This window comes from Pygoscelis adeliae, unplaced genomic scaffold (assembly GCF_000699105.1).
Source record: "Pygoscelis adeliae isolate BGI_AS28 unplaced genomic scaffold, ASM69910v1 Scaffold436, whole genome shotgun sequence".
Classification (NCBI taxonomy): domain Eukaryota; kingdom Metazoa; phylum Chordata; class Aves; order Sphenisciformes; family Spheniscidae; genus Pygoscelis; species Pygoscelis adeliae.
Window position 1 is genome coordinate 294,670 of NW_008825051.1, and position 16,137 is coordinate 310,806.

Consider the following 16,137-nt stretch of genomic DNA (forward strand, 5'->3'; position numbering starts at 1 on the left):
TAAAGGACAAGGAAGAAGCCCCCTCTTTGAATGAAAGGTGCAAGAAGGGAATTTATATCCTGTTCCTCAAAAATGCTGGATCTTAGCTGCTCTAAGGTTAAAAGTTTCTCTCTCAGCCCTGCTGTCAAGCCTGATTATAGCTTAATCTCATTTTCAAATGCCAAGCCCTGAGGATTTAGAGATCTTCCCTCCCTCCCAGCTCTCCATTGACCCAGTTTTCCAAAGCCTCGTGTTTCTGGAAGGGGGCATGGCACCTGCCATGAGGCAGATGTCTGAGCATAGTTGCCAAGCCAGCCCAGGCGTCATGGCTGCTCCGGCTCTGACAGTGCATGTTAATGGGATAAATCCCACAGAGACACACAGCTCGCATGCTGCCTGCTCCACTGTTCCCTGTCTCTGTTCCTCATGTTAATGGGGAGATTTTAGGCAAAGCAAAAGGGCCGGAGCCCTGCCGCGCAGTCCATGAGTGCTGACATCCCACCTCTTGTCATCTTGACCCCCAGCTGAAGGGGGTCTATGTCTCTAACAACTCTACATCTTTAGCACAAGTACTGCCCCCCACATACCCTTCCCTTTCTCCTAGGTACCCAGCCGATGCTGCCAGCCCAAACAGGACTCTCAGGAAAAGATGAATGCTGGGACTGTAGCTAGCAAGAAAGTTCGCACTGCTGGGGAACCCTCCAGAGAGCTCTCAAGCAGAGCGGCAATGCCCAGCTTTATTATCCCTATTTTTACAGAATGAACAAACCAGCCAGGCTGCCTCACATATGCAACAGTTTTTAAGTTTCCATTTTTAAGGATGCTCTGACTCCACACAGCTTGTCACTACAGCCAGCAAACATCTCGTACCATCAATTTTGTACCTAGTTAATGTGAGCAAAGCTATGTAACATCAGCCCATCAGCAGCCTCCATCATGAAGCAGGGACAGAGCCATCACAGCTACTACGCTCTGCTGGCTCTCCTAATTGCACCCAGCCATTAGATCAGAGAATCTCTTTGCTCATTTCTGTATAAAATACAGCCTCCCTTTCCAAATCCCGGCTCCATGTGACTGCTACCTTCTTGCCTCCTCAGAACTCTCTGGGGACATAACACACGTCAGAGTGCTGCTGGGTCCCCAGCAGACACCCTGGGACATTCTGGGGGGACACAAGCTTCCAGTTTCCTGTTGCCCTCAAGACATTTCTGTGACTAAGCAGAACAAAACATCGTCAGAGACTTCGTGCATCAGGTCTTGGAACATGATCGAATACTCCCAGAGCCCAAAACCCAAGATCTGGACTTAAGTTTTAAGCATTATGTGGATACAAGACAATTCCAAGCATTTGGAATAGCATAGCTGGTTAAGCTGTCATGTAGACAAAGGCACCAAGAAACTGGAGCCTGATCTATGCACTAAACCAATTTCAACTGTTTCTTCCCCTGACATAGTGCAAACTATCTGTGAAAATATTCAAGGTACAGAGGTCCTGCTCTGACTTGACTTCAATCATTTTTTCCACAACATAAATTAACTCATAATAGGACATTCTTAAGGTAAAACATGAAAATTGAAATGAATGAAGACCATGCCCACATTGCCATCAGAAAAGTGATACCAACATGGACAAACTGCCCATGCCTCTCACCCTGGGTGCTGTAAGGAGCAAAGTTATAGCAATGATTTAGTTTTAAAAAACATAACCGAGGGTGTGAGGATTTAAACAAAACTAGATATTTCCAGCACCCCAGGAAGGGTGCATGGCACATTCTGCCACCAACACAAGGCAATGTGTAAGGATACAGTTACCAAACAACGTCAGGACGATGAAGTAAATGGAGGAGAACATCCCAGAGTGGACGCCACCCTGTGACTCTATCCCATGGTACATCACCGCATTCCAGTCTTCCCCTGTCAGGATCTGCACAGTGAAATTCGAGAGACAAGAAGAAAGGGTGACTCAATGGAAAGACAAAGTAGGTGAGGTCTGGAGGAGTCAGGCAGCTTGATGCAATCTAGAGCCGGTCTCTGGGGGAAAATGGATGAACACATTAGCGTGGCAGACTGCAGTGTTGGACATCAACCCCACAGCCCTGGACGGTCTCACCCTGGGCTGGATGCAGCTTTCTCCTCCAGCATGGACTGAGGAAGTGAGGACCGCTGGTGACGTGCCTGCTGCCCACCTCTGACTGTAGGCTCCCATGCAGAGGCAGTAAAAGTCATTCTCCACACTTCACCCCCAGCAAAATTTCTCCCCCCTCTCCATTTTTAAGTCATGCAGAGCTACCAGGTTTCAACAGCTGCGTGCATGGCATTTCCAACAGACCTAAGAAAACTCTGACTTCTAAGCTCAGTGCCCGGAGTGGGACCTCTGCCAGCTTCAACTCCTTTCATTCATTTCATACAGAAAGGATTTGCTCAGCTCCCCTCCAACCCCCACACACTACACACACTGAGTGACGGTGTAAGAGGAGGAGAAACACTTGCAGCCCCCTTCCTCTATTCCTCTGTCCCTCAGGGCTGCAGACAGCTTTGCTGCAGCTCTCGCATGTGTGGATGTTACTCCCAATGCCAGGCACTGGGCAGCAAAACCGCTGCAAGGTTTGCCAGGGGGCTGCACCAGAATGCATTCTTCTCCAGGATTCCTGCTTGCCAAGGTCGCAGGGACTCTCCGCCACCCAAATGGCCCCAAACTGCAGGAAAAAAACCTAAGGGGAAGCAATAACCAAAATGCATATGAGCGAGGACAGACGTCCCTGTACAGAGGCGAGCACAACCGCAGCCTAGCTCTGCAGAGCTGTCCTGGCTGCAGGCTCTGGATACTGACCTGAGGCTAATTAGCAAATACATGAATAATAGAAAAACTAATCATAATAAGTGAAAACAACTAAGACTCAAATAAGCCTTGTCATGCTAGATGTTAATTTTGCACCAGTCTGAATTGCCTGCCGTTCCTGTTCTTCACCAATGACTGTAACACAGCAACATTTTGGGCAGATCAGCACTTCATCTGCCTGCCATGGCAGAGTCAAACGACAGTTACTTTTAGTACATTAAAACATGCCCACTGGGATGTGGAGTTCAAATTCCTAAATAGGAAGTTATCTTTGTGTTTAGTAGAAGAAAAAAACAAAGAAAGCCCAAAGCATGATGTATGTTGTAGTAATCAAGTCCCACGTGCATACAGTATGCTCGAAACGATTGCAAATTCCAGACTAGTTGTCAGCTGCTGATAGAAAATTTCTCGCTGCAGGGTTGGTGCTGATGACAGCAGTAGCTAAGAGCCAATAGACACAAGGACGTAGAGTGCATACACAAACTTGTTTCCTAAATGCAGAATCTGGTCTCAAATAATTCCGGGACCAGGATTCAAAGCCCAAGCCTAACCCACACCGTTGGAGTTACTGTGGATTTACACCAGAGTGTATGAACCAAGGCATTGGGCTTTCAACTCTGGCACTCAAGTATGCAAAACATTGTTCACAAACTTGCATTCACATCATTTCCATGAATTCACAACTCTTCCTGCTTTCTGGGAATAACCACAGGGTGATTTCTGTTCACTCAAACATTCGTGGAAAGGGAAACCGGTGGGAACACTTCGGTGCCCTGCAGAAGACCAGGAGTCACAGGTATCACAAATTACAGGCTGCACATAAACAAGTCCAGCAAGTTGGGGTCTGGGTTTGAAAATTCAACTGGATTATTTTGGAAATGGAACAAAAACTTAAAGAAAAAAAAAACTGGTTTATGCAACTTTTGCAGAGAGATAAATGGTCTAAACTCACCAGCCTGCCTGTGCAGAGCTGAGGATGCTCTCTGAGGCCCTGGCAAGAGGACAGACACTTTGACCTGGTGTCCTTCCCACTGTTTGCGCTGTCACCCATCAGCTGGAGGAATTTAGGTAGCTGCCCTCAAGGAGCAGAGCACATGCAATAAAAAAAGGTCTTTCTGCTCTATAAAGTCTCTGTTTATGGATGCTATAAGAACTTCTTGCTACAGGAGAGAAAAGGACAGCATTGCAGAGGGAGGGGCACAAGCAATGAGGACTTTGGAGTAAGGTGAGGCCCAAACATTTTTGTTTTCCCCGGGCCCAAAACTGCTTTTGGCTGCCCCAAATGAACATTTTGTCCAGCGCAGCTCAACATGTAATACTTAGGCTTGGCTGAGGAGCCATCGGGTGATGGAATAAAAACAGCTTTCAAGAGCTGTTGTGAAATCTTAATGGACTAATGAGCACATTAACGGTGGGAGACACTCAGATGCTGGTGATCAGTATCGCACCATTTCAAAGGGCTGTTCTGAAAGCGAGCTGCTTTCCTGAAGAAGGGCCTGAGTAAATGCAAAATCACGTCAGCTCAGTGTCATATCCCTCAGGCAGGTCGGTGAGGGCAGCCAGGCACACGGACATCAAACCGAAGCCAGCTCTGCTTTCCAAGCCTCTGCAGGCGCCCATCAGCAGAGCTGAGGTTCAGTCCCATCCTGCCACCGCGACTCCTCACCTCCTCCAGCGGTCACCGGTGCTGCCCTTCTTAGCAGCCGGCAGCGTGGAATTATTTACATAGCAGCTCTCAGGGAGCAGAGCATGTATGGTTAACAGAGGTCTTTCTGCTTCATAGAGTCTCTGCGCTTACAGATGTTGTAAATGCTTCCAGCTCAATGATTGCTGGAATAGGGGCATGCAGCTATCTATTTTTCACGTGTATATATGAATATATATATAATTTGTGTTTATATTTTGTATATGCACAGCTTGGCATTCAGCTCACAAAGACTTTCTTGGGAGCCAGCAACTGCAGAAAAATGTGTGATGCTCTTCAAAGGGAATTTAGCGACAGGAGGGCTCAGTTGCACCCAATGCTGAGTTCAGCCAGCTGCCAAGCAGACAAAACATGTCCCAGGAGTTGCATGACAGAGGACCGTGACCCAGCCAGGTCTGCTGAAATAAAATGGACTAAGGCAGGCTGCAGAAGACTTTGTTTAAGACTGCTGCTTAAACAAAGAATCTCCAAAGGGGTTAGGGATGAACAGGGTGTATCTGGCTTTATTATATTTGTTCAACACATGGAATGCATTCACTGAATGATGCTACTCTGCTCATTAGAGCAGCAACCAAACGAGCCTGCTGGCTTGCCTGAGTTTACGGGAGACGAGGTTAGAAAAGGATCCAAAGCCCATATTGAAGTAATGTTGACATGCTATTTGAAACTCAGGGGAGGAGGGGGGATGGACTGGGAGCAGAGGTTATCGAAATGCTTCTGCAAGGCTGCACAGAGTTAACATAGTGCTGATGGCTTTTGCTGGTTTTAATTCGTAGCTTTGACGTTCTACACAAATGTCATAAAACTAACAGTGTTTTCCTTCATCCACAGCCACTATATTACAGGGGTATTTATCTCAGGAATAGAAAGGAAATATTTCAGCAAGTATCCTCAAGAGATAGCTATAGTCCCAAAGCAAAATAACATCAAAATTTCCAGATGCTCATATCCGGAGCCTGACTCGGGTTCAGTTCCGGCTCTGTGGCAATACGTTTACGTTTCTGTAAGCCCTTTCTTTGATGAGTACTAAAATACCATGCAAATATTAATCTACCATGATTTGCAATATCCTGCAAGGTAAGTACTACTGAACCTGCTTCACATCTGGAGAGAACCAATTCCCATATGAAGCTGCTTATGCAGAGGTCACAGGACACATTTTCTTTTAGATTCTTTTTCTGTTTTAATCCAAAAATTGCCATCAACTCAATTTTTTTTTTTTATCCTTTTCAGGATGGGACATGGAAATACACAATGCAAACCTTGCTTAGATCTAATCAGATCTGGGGTCAAGTCTTAGCTCGAGCCCACATCAACAATTTGTTTAGGACAACGCTATAAATGCAGGGTGGTCTTCCACAGACCTGTGAGTGTTACCTGCACATAGAGCAGGGTGCAGCATCCCCAGGTCTCTACCGAAACACCTGAAATAACTGTTTAAAAAAGGCATGCAGAGAACAGCTGCAAAATCAGGCTCTTAAATCTGAGCATTGCATCTGCCAGAACTGCCGCTTCTTCCCGCCATCACAGGAACCTGCCCGAGGCTGGTGCCTCTTTCTGTGCTCCCCCATTGACTGTAATTCTTATCCAGCATTACCTTATCTTGAGCAATTACCCTGCAAAGTGCTACATTGTTTCCTTACTGCCTGGAGATAGCTCAGGCCTGTCTCCTCATTAAATTATGGCAGCCACAGGAGAGAGTGAAACAGGTCAACCACACAGGCTCGCTGTCTAGGATTTCCGACAGGACGATTTACGCAGCGGGGCACATGCGGGCGCTGCCATTGCAGCGTGCAGCCCCAGCCAGGGGCCTGGGAAGAAGAGAGCCTGGGCACGCACAGCCTTTAAGCTCCGCACAGAAATGTCTATTTTATCAATATTTTTTACCTAGCAAAAAGTCTTTTGTTCTAGTTTTCCTTAATTCCATAGCATTGATTTTTGATGATGCATTGATCGGTCAGTGTGGCAAAATACATGAGAAGGAAGGACTTTCTCTTTCCTAAATTCCATGGATTTTTGGGGTCCTCTTTGCTCCCCATAAGCAGGAAGAGATGCCTGGGAATTTATTTTCTAACGCTCACTCAGGACAAGGGATGGCTTTACCTGGAATACTGTGAGGATGGCGGCAGGGAAGGTATCGAAATTTGTGGTTGGTGTTTCATCTTGAAAGTTGAATCTAGACAGAAGTAAGAATAAAAACAAAAGCAGTAAGAGAGAAGCAACTCTCCTGCAGTCTTGTAATACGCTATAACACAAGTCAGAAAGCAACATTTGTTCCACCTGGCAATAACACCCCAGGCAACCGCAGCGGGGAACACGGCATCTCTGAGAAGATGTTTTTTTATTTTATTTTATTCCTGGAGGAAATTCTGACACTTTGAAATCCATTTTAATCCACAATTAAAACAAACAATCAAAATCTCAAATGCTTTTTGTGGAACAAACCATTCCAAGAAGTTGTTGTTCTCAAGTGTAAAAGTCAAAATTGAAATTTCCCTCTTAGTAGGTCATTTAATTTTTATTTTTTTAAGATAAAATAATGGTTGATTAAAAAAAGGTTATTGCATTTCAAAAATTATACTGGAGCTTGAATGGTGATATTGTGATCGTTCTTTTCATCACAATCATCATTTCTTAGTGAAAAAAATCAGATTCAACAAAACTATGTTTTCCAGCAGAAAAATATCCCAAGTGGAAAAAAAAAATCCTGTTGCCCTGGCTGTCAAGGAAAGAATTTGTCTCTGCCCTCACAGTAGAAAAAGCACTGCCTCCCTCAGTCCTCTTTCAGAGGTCTGGGTGTACATGGCGACTATGGAATGACGTAGGAGCTGTGAATTATAGTAACTAGAAAGAATTCAGCTCCAGGAAAAACACCAGAACAGGAACTATTCTCCTATAAACCAGAGATCACAACTCAGAAGCCAAGACAGACTGACATCTGCACCCACAATGTGAATATTTTGAGCCCTGAGGCCCCTCTCCCCCTTGGGTATTGCTTTTAGACTACCCCTGAAAGGACAATGATTAATTAGACTTACTGTCCTCCAAAGAGCTGCATCCCCAGCAAAGCAAACACCACAATGAACAAGAACAGCAGGAAGAGCAAACTGATGATGGACTTCATGGAGTTCAGCAAGGAGACCACCAGATTCCTCAGGGAATTCCAGTACCTGCGTTGAAGATCAGAGCAGCCAAGAGGGAACATTAGCAAGAGAAGAGCCTTCGGTGAGAAAATAATACAATCTATTTTCTTATTAAAAATAAAGGAAAGGAATGGCAGGGAATATCAGCATCTTTAAACTCCCCTCTATGACTGGAAAATACAGCTCGCTGAGGGGCAAAACCTCTTGTAGCATCTCAAGGGCAGAGATGGTCACCTCAGGGCATGTGTACCCATGCAGAGCAGTCGTCTGCAGTGAAAGTGTTCGGTTTAATTTCTCAGTACTCCCTTTCCTGGTATAGATTTCAACCTTTCTGCATCTTCTCATCCAGCACGGCAGTCAGCAGGGGTGTCAAAACCAGGGACGTGTCAATATCATCAAGGCGAGACTGAACGTGGGGACAGTGAACCCCTCCCTTCGTAAAACACGAATCGAGAATGAACAGCTCATTTCCACCAGCACGTCTTTGCAGTGTGTCCTTCCAACTTATCAAATGCCGGTACCCACAAGTGGACTTAAACTCCCATATGTTTAAACATTTCTGTAGACGTTTAACACGCACTCATGCACAGCGATGCCTTCAGCGTGGGGCAATTCAGCCACATGGTTTAAGCATCCAGGACTGAGCAACTGCCTCAGAGGATGAAAACAAATCCGGGACATTAACTCCAACACGGCAAGAGGGAATGGCTCAGCCCGAATCCTGACTGACACATCCAAGTCGCATCTGGCCAGATACTGAAGTTAGTTGCTTTTATCTCCCCCATCCCCTGAGACGGCCTCTGGCACACTTGCAGGTGCAGACAGGCACGTCGAGTGATGGTGTGCCGGGGAGGGTGCTCAGAAACAGCTCTCTTTCCTGGCTTTATTGCCCTGCTGAGAACAGGCAGGGAGCATTTATATTAGGAAAACTAATGAATCAGAAAATGCAGAAAGAGCTATTAAGCAGAGGAGCTCTTTGACTATCTCCTTTTGGACAGACAGGCATGCGGAACAATGGGGCTGGAGCAGGCAGTAGGAAATGAGTGATTTAGAGCCATTTCACGTGTCCTCTGTTAAAAGTCTTGAGTCTGAGACCATGGGGGGAAAATTTTCTCTCTTTTTGTCCAGTGACCTCTCTCGTTTCCACTGCCTGGTGCTGGGAGCTGCCATCCAGAGGTCACTCTCTGCAGCAGCATGCTCTACCATCCTGCCCTCTGTGTGTCCTCTGGCTGCAGTTCTGGGGACAGACCCAAAAAAAAAACACCTTCCTGCAGTGCAGCTGTGGGGATCCAGCAGAAGGAAGCCCATGGATTTGTCTGATCTCCTGATGGGGAGAGAAGCTCAGAGCTTGAGTGAGAAGAGCAGAAACACCATCCTTTCTCTTCTCTTTGTCTTCATTTTCCTCCCCTTCCTTCCCCCAGGTGCAGCTGGGAGGACTGAACCACCCCACATTTCTCTATGCTGAGGATGATACAGGCACGCTCATCCCAGGAGAAGCAGGATCTTGCACTCCCATTGCACCCATTCCAAGAAGAGTTATGTCCGTAATACGGTGACAGAGGTTTCAGGGGAAACTTTGGTCTCTCAGGAGAACATCTTCAGTTGAAAAAGTTGCAACCAAACCTACTCAGGGTTAGCCCCTAAGCAAAAGGGGCTGAGCTGCTCTCCTTGGAGAAGGAGAAATGGTTTGCTGATCACAGGGTTCTCCCCTGCTTGACATAATAGCTTCAGGCAAAATCTTCCACAAGCAAGGGGTTCACACCTTGCAGTTAACACAACCGGACACAAAATACATGTGCAGGCTCTGGCTTGCCCTGGAAAAGCTCAGCACCAAACCCTGCCTGACTACAGATTGCCAGGATATAATGAGGAGTTGCATTTCTACCAATGCCAGTTCCCATTCAGGTCTGTCATGACAAAGAGGAAAACATGTGAAGCTCTTTTCTCCTTGTTCTCCTTCCTGAGTTTAGCCCCTCTTAGGCTGCATCCCCTCGCAGTGCATCCTGCTGTCACCTTTCAGGCCGGCTGTAATTTAACTTTTTAACTATTGCATCACTCTGCCGTCTGCAGTCACACTGATTTGGAACATATGAATCAAAAGGCCTAATACCATCGATTATTCAAAGCAGGTGGATTGCAAATGGCTTCTATTAAACACAGAGGAAAAAAAAACAAAATAAACAGGGCAGGGAGCTTCAGAGAAAAATTACTGTGAAAGAAATGGAAAAAGGGAAAAAAAGAAAACTACTGAGGGTCAGGGTGTTTTCACAGTAAAGACTGTAATGAGAGCGTGTGGGCAGCAATCTGTGCCTGGTGCCATCGCTTTGGTCGCTCTCTGTGAGTTATGTTAGGACTGAGCTGTGCAGCTCAGGCACTGGGATAATGTGGCCCAGCACAGCTGGGATCCCCCCATGTGAGCTGGGAGGAACCTGGCTTCTGGCAACACAATGTCATATCAGGTGAAAAATCCACATAGTCAGGTCAAGGGAACTTCAGCATCGGAGAGGTGAGAATTTCACTCGCTGTCCTGAGAAGGGGGAGAGCGCTCTGCTTGCTCCATGATTTGCTTTGTTAAGTTCAATCTCAGGCTTCATCCCTTCATTATGTTGACTAAAACCCTGAATAGTCAAAACTTGCAAAAAGATCATTTTAACTTGCAAAATGTCCAGAATTTTTAAAAAGTACAACATGCAATCAGATACACTAAATCTCAGTAGCTCTGGATAACATTAACTGCTGAATATTAATTGCTATGAATTTGCTAAAAAACCTGGAGTTTTCCATAAATAAGATTAGTGCAAAGGTAGACTAAGAAATATTTTTGGGGCAGGTGCCCACCTCTTTTGCTGGACATTTACAGAACTTAATGTTTCCAACCCCTCTGTCTCACAGTACAACAAACGACACAGTATCAATCTTGCATAATGATTAGCAGATATAAATTAACAAGTGTGACAGTCTATGCTTTACCTATTCAGGGTGGTTGCATTTTTTTGGAGGGAGGTGCTATTCCTCCTTTTGTTACTTTAAGCCAAGAACAAGTAAGAGAGTGATGGAAAGAGAGGAGAGCTGAGGAGGTAATGGTGTTAAAAAAAAAAAAAAAAAAAAAGGTGGAAAACAACAGCAGGAGCACCCAAATATCAATTTCCACCCTACAATTTTGAAATCCTGCAGCAATTGCTCTAGATGGATTTATAAATTGCACAGTAGCTGTTTACTAATGCCAGCACACATTAACGCAATGCATGGGCATGAAAACAAGTGAAAAGCTGTGGCAACCCAACTCTAGTGAAAATTCAACTTCACAGGCTTAAGACTGAAAATGTCAGACATTCCCAGACCAGACACAGCACAGGCAGCAGCAGCACACTTCATATTTGTGTCAACACAGTGGTTCAGGCACCAGGATTTAGTATCCAGCAATAACCAGGGTAGCTCAGTTTACCAGTTCCTAAATACTTAAGGAACTATCACCAGATCAGCAGCAGATGAGGACAGTGGGCAGCTGATGGGGCTTAGAAAGTAAATAAGAAACATCTTTCTCTTACCACAAGAAATAAGGGATCACCTCATGAGATCTTTGTTTTAAGCAAACTTAAAAACAAAGAAAAGGAGGATGCTCTCACGCGGCCCATCACTACACTGTGGAGCCCTCTGCCCAAGGGCCGACCATAGAAATCTATCATCAGCCCCACAGCAAGTAGTAGTGCTGGCACAATCCTGTACATGAGGCTGGGGAAAGGGCTATTAAAAGTCCTTTTCGATGCAAGTTCTGGCTCAGGAACTCCCTAAACTTTTGACTGCCAGACACCCAGGTTGGCCTGCCAAGGGAAGGGCAATTCTGCATCTGCAGTTTTCTTCCACTCCCCTATCCACTAGAGCCAGTGCAGACATAGGATGTTAGGACAGACAAGGCCTTTGTGCCAGGGGGTAACAGGGGGTTTTGGGGGTTGTTTTTGGGGGGTTTTGGGGGTTGTGGTTTGGTTTGGTTTTTTTTTTCAAGTGTGAAAAGCCGTACTACTCGCTGTGGGGCTGGTGATACAGATTTCATATGGTACTAAAAGTCTCATGTGAGCGGAAAGGGAGCTGGACTTACTTTGTTACTTTGAAAATCCTCAGCAGTCGAAGAGCTCTCAATACGCTGATGCCGAATGAGGTACCCGGTTTCACTGCAGCCCAGATAACTTCAAATATACTTCCCACAATGACCTGCAAGAAGATTTCATTTTACATAAAGCAAAACTTCTGCTTAGTTCTTTGCGGTGCTGCTAGAGAGGCTGAGGAGAGAACAAGAATCAGAGCTTGGGCTGTGATGGTTTTCTTATGAAGGCTTCAGCAGAATCATGAATTAGCCAACAGCACTAAAAAACCTTGTTCCAACTTTCTGCAGTCCAGTCTAAAAAAGGGCAATACCTAGAAGCAGGACAGATGCATCAGTAATCACAGATAGGAACTTGTTGCTTTCTTCTCTAGCAAGAAAACTACCTTAAAATAACCTTTTTTGAAGGACACCATTTCTTTTTTTTTTTTTTTTTCTGTACACTGGCTCAACTACAAATGCCAACACTTCATCTTCCCACCCCATGCAGCCAGTCGGTCCAACCTGCAGAGATGCAGGGAGGCACTGCTTCATCCTCCCCTTCCCATCAGAAGCACCAAAAGGCTTCACCCACAGCACTGCAGAACAGCGAAGCGTTAGCTCTAGGCAAGGTCTACCAGAAACTTCTGGCAACTGAGAGTCTTTAGGAGACCAATTAAGATAATAGCTATTAAGAGATCCTGCAAAGCCTCTAGCATGCACATCCAATCGTCTGCCAGGCCCTCAGCTTAAGTTATTGAAAAAATTGTCCCTAATCAAGGTGGGTTTTTAAGTTTTGTTTTGCCTGTTTGTTTGTTTTAAGGCTGGCAGAGAATTAACCTCAATTGATAAAGAAATCTTCTCTTCAATCTTTTATTAAAAAAAGGACAAAATACTAATGGATTAAGCACAATTGGAAAAGGCAGTTATTGCAACACAGGTTACTGCACAGTTAAGAGAAGACAGGCATTTTGCTGCCAGTTACTGTTATTATTTGCATTAACCTAGCATTTCAGAGCTCCCATGGACCGTGGTCCCCAGTTGCGTGAAGCACACCATAAACACATTATCACCAGACCCCAGTGAGCAGCTTGTTTTTGTTGTGAAAGGGAGTGTTAATGGCAAGTCAGGGCCAGCAGAGCTGTGTCTGAGTACCTGAGCAGTGCTGGGAGACTCGGCAGCTCGGAAATCCCTTTCATAAACAGAAGCCTGGATGTTTTTTGAAAAACACAGCATTGCTTGCAGCAGCTCTGCAAGAAAGGCTGTACCCTGAGCTTCAAGAAAATGTAGTGGGAAAGGGAGATATCAAACAGTTGCTCATCCAGTTGCTCTCATCACAAAAAGAAGGCACTAAAATTTCTCTCCCACACTCTGTCACTCTTGGGAATCCCTCATGAATCAGCAAAAACCTTTCCTTAGACCCTCCACATGTTACACTGATAATTAATTTTCCTGGCATCTCAACATGGCCTCCTGGGAGTTGTTTCACATGAGACCCCACTGGACTGATTCTCCCAATACTGATGTTGCTCTGATTTGTTGTTTCACTTTTTGCATTTGAACAGTTTCATCCTGACGGTTTGTCAAACTAAACTGACTATAGATCTGTGTGATATTCCAGCGGGGGTGAAGTAGCTGAATTAATTCTGGGGGCTGGAAGGTGGGTGAGGAGGAAGAAACATAGCTAGAAGTAGGATCCCAGTGGATTCTCTAAAGGAGGAAGAATTAGAAACAGATCAACAGAGCTTTACCTCCTGGGAAACACCCGGCAAAACTTATTGCCAGTGGTGCACTCACCATAGCATGACACAAAGCAGAGAGACCCGGTAGGTTCATCTCTTGCTTAATGCAAGCTCCTAAATCACCTCTCCATGACTATCAGGTACAAGCTCTTCTTGTTGTGGAAGGAGCATCCTGGATACGAGAATCCAGGGAAATTGGCAGCCAGAGTAGGGGCAAGCTGGCTGCAGTTCAGAGCCAACTTAATCCATTGGTGAAGGACATCGATCTAGTGTCCGTCACTCGGCAATGCAAACAGGGCAACAATACCCTTAAAAGTCTAACTAGGCAATATTGCTTGGCTGCCAAATGTCTTTGACTCAGCTTACAGAAGCTGGGGTCTTTAGGCATGCACTGAATTTAACAAAAGGTGGGTGTCAGCCCCCTTGTATTCTGTGGGCACACTCTTCATTCCAGCCTTTGCAGGACATCTTGCCAGTACAGTTAAAATTTTCCGTGAGTTGGCTGCCTTCAGTTGAGGGGAGCCTCTCTGCCCCTTGGATTAGGCACCAACTCTGAATGTGCAGACATCCAGTTATCTTACATTATCTGTGTTATTTGTGTTCTGGCTTCCTCTCATGACAGAGTCTGTGCATTATCCTTTGGGCTCTGCAGCCAGAAAGAGCAGCACAATGCATTTCAATGCTCTGAGCCACCAACAACTGTGATGGACACCCCAAAAAGGAGAGCCCCACACTTGGTGCAGCCTGATGCAACACCTCAGTTTGTTGGACACAGGTGATTCTTGGGCTGGCTGGTTTAATCTCAAAGTCTATTTAGTTCTGAGCTTTCCTTTTGACACTACCAAAAAGAGGAGAAGTTGGCTTTAGCTGTACACTTGGGTTTAGGAGCGGTCACATACCGAAGGTAAAAATACCTCCTTCTACCTTGTGGGAGCAGTGCTGAAGCAGGGATTTTAGCCCCATGGGGGAGAAGAATCACCCCCAGCATTCTGGCAGATAAAGACTAGAAACAACAACAAACCTTGGAGAGAAGGGCTGGATGACGGGTACAATGAACTGAAAGTTTTCCCCTTGCCCGTGGCTGCATCATAAGCTTTGTATCTGCTTTGTTAAAGAAACCTTACAGACCGATTCCCACTCTGGGAGGTAGTGCTCAGACCACGCTAAAGATAAGAGAAGCTGAGTTAACCTCTGTGAGGACAGATTACAGCCTAGTAGCTTTTAATGAATAAATTAACATCTGCATGCAATGTTCTTTGTTAGATGGAGTCAAAACTTGCTCCACTATTCACACTTTAAAGCTATAGTTTTAACACGAAGGGGAGAGCCTGTACTTCTGCAATAAAAAGATGAGTTATTGCCTTCCTGTCACCTAATCATGTGTTTAGACTTCTACTTCTGGGCACTCATGTCTGAAAAGTGCTGCCTATGTATCTTGAGGTAAAGGCCATTAAATGGGTGATAGGGGAGATGAGCAATAAGATGTGTGGGGTTTTGGTCTTTCAATCACCTCATTTAAACAGGAGAGAGAATCTCTCAGTAATCAGAGCATTTACTGGTGCTGATGCTGCAAACACCCTGTAGCTCGCCGAGGAAATGAAATCCCCAGGTGTCACATTTCTTCAAGAAGAATGATAACTAGAGGAAGCTTAATGTGTTTCACTGCAGCTAATTTATACAATGACTAGTCCCTGCAGAAGACGCACTTATAGCACCATTTTCCATAGATTCCCATACCCACCCTTAAATGCCCAACCCCATTCAATAACGGGAGAGCCACACACTTCATCCACCCAGCTAAAGCCTACTCACCCCAAAGTCAAAGCAGTTGAATGAAGAGTGGAAGTAATTTCTTGGCCCCAGTCCATACATCTTCAGAGACATCTCAGTAAGGAACAGACCCAGAAAAACAAACTCTGCAAAATCTGGAAACAGGAAAAGAGATTAAATTAGTCCACAAGAACTTGGTAGGTAGATCTCTTCATGTGGGGAACAATGGCAATTCTTCACAACAGACTGCCTCCTGCCAGAAGAAAATCTCTTTGCAATGGCAAACAAGACCCCAAGGACAGTTTCACCTAATTATTTCTATATGCACAAGCTGTATTCAGCCTTCAAGAACTATGAAGGCAATGTTTCATGTGTACTGTGGGAAGGTTGGTATGAGCGTTAAATAATATTCCCATCGTCTCTGTAAAGGAATTTCAAAAGAAAGCTCTGGACTTAATATATAATATAATATATAATAACAAAGGTCTAATTTAATTGCACAGATAATGTTTTGCAAATGTATGTTTGGGACCTACACAAGATGGGCTCTTTTGGGAGCGGGGTGTAAGCTTTTGTAACATCCTCTCATGATAAAAATACCTTCATACCCAACAGAACCGCTGCCGCTGAGAGCTCAAATTCAGAGGTGTTGTGTCTACTGTTAGCACATAGCCACATTTATTTTTATTATGCCTGTGTAACCATATAATTATGGAAGAGCAAGTTCTGTTTCCTTCTGCTTCACATATCACAGGCAAATATCAGGGGGATGGAACACCTCTCCTATGAAGAAAGGCTGAGAGAGTTGGGGTTGTTCAGCCTGGAGAAGAGAAGGCTTTGGGGAGACCTTCTTGCAGCCTGTCAGTACTTAAAGGGGGCTT

The 16,137-nt window shown here is 45.1% G+C and overlaps 1 protein-coding gene across 1 annotated transcript in view; it reads right to left on the minus strand.

Annotated features, from left to right (window-relative positions):
• CACNA1B (calcium channel, voltage-dependent, N type, alpha 1B subunit) overlaps positions 1–16,137 on the minus strand; it is a 306,403-nt gene that overhangs the window by 107,214 nt on the left and 183,052 nt on the right. The window contains 5 exon segments of the mRNA XM_009326378.1: positions 1,786–1,903; positions 6,627–6,699; positions 7,562–7,693; positions 11,763–11,875; positions 15,299–15,411. Of these exon segments, the coding sequence (XP_009324653.1) occupies positions 1,786–1,903; positions 6,627–6,699; positions 7,562–7,693; positions 11,763–11,875; positions 15,299–15,411 (549 nt within the window).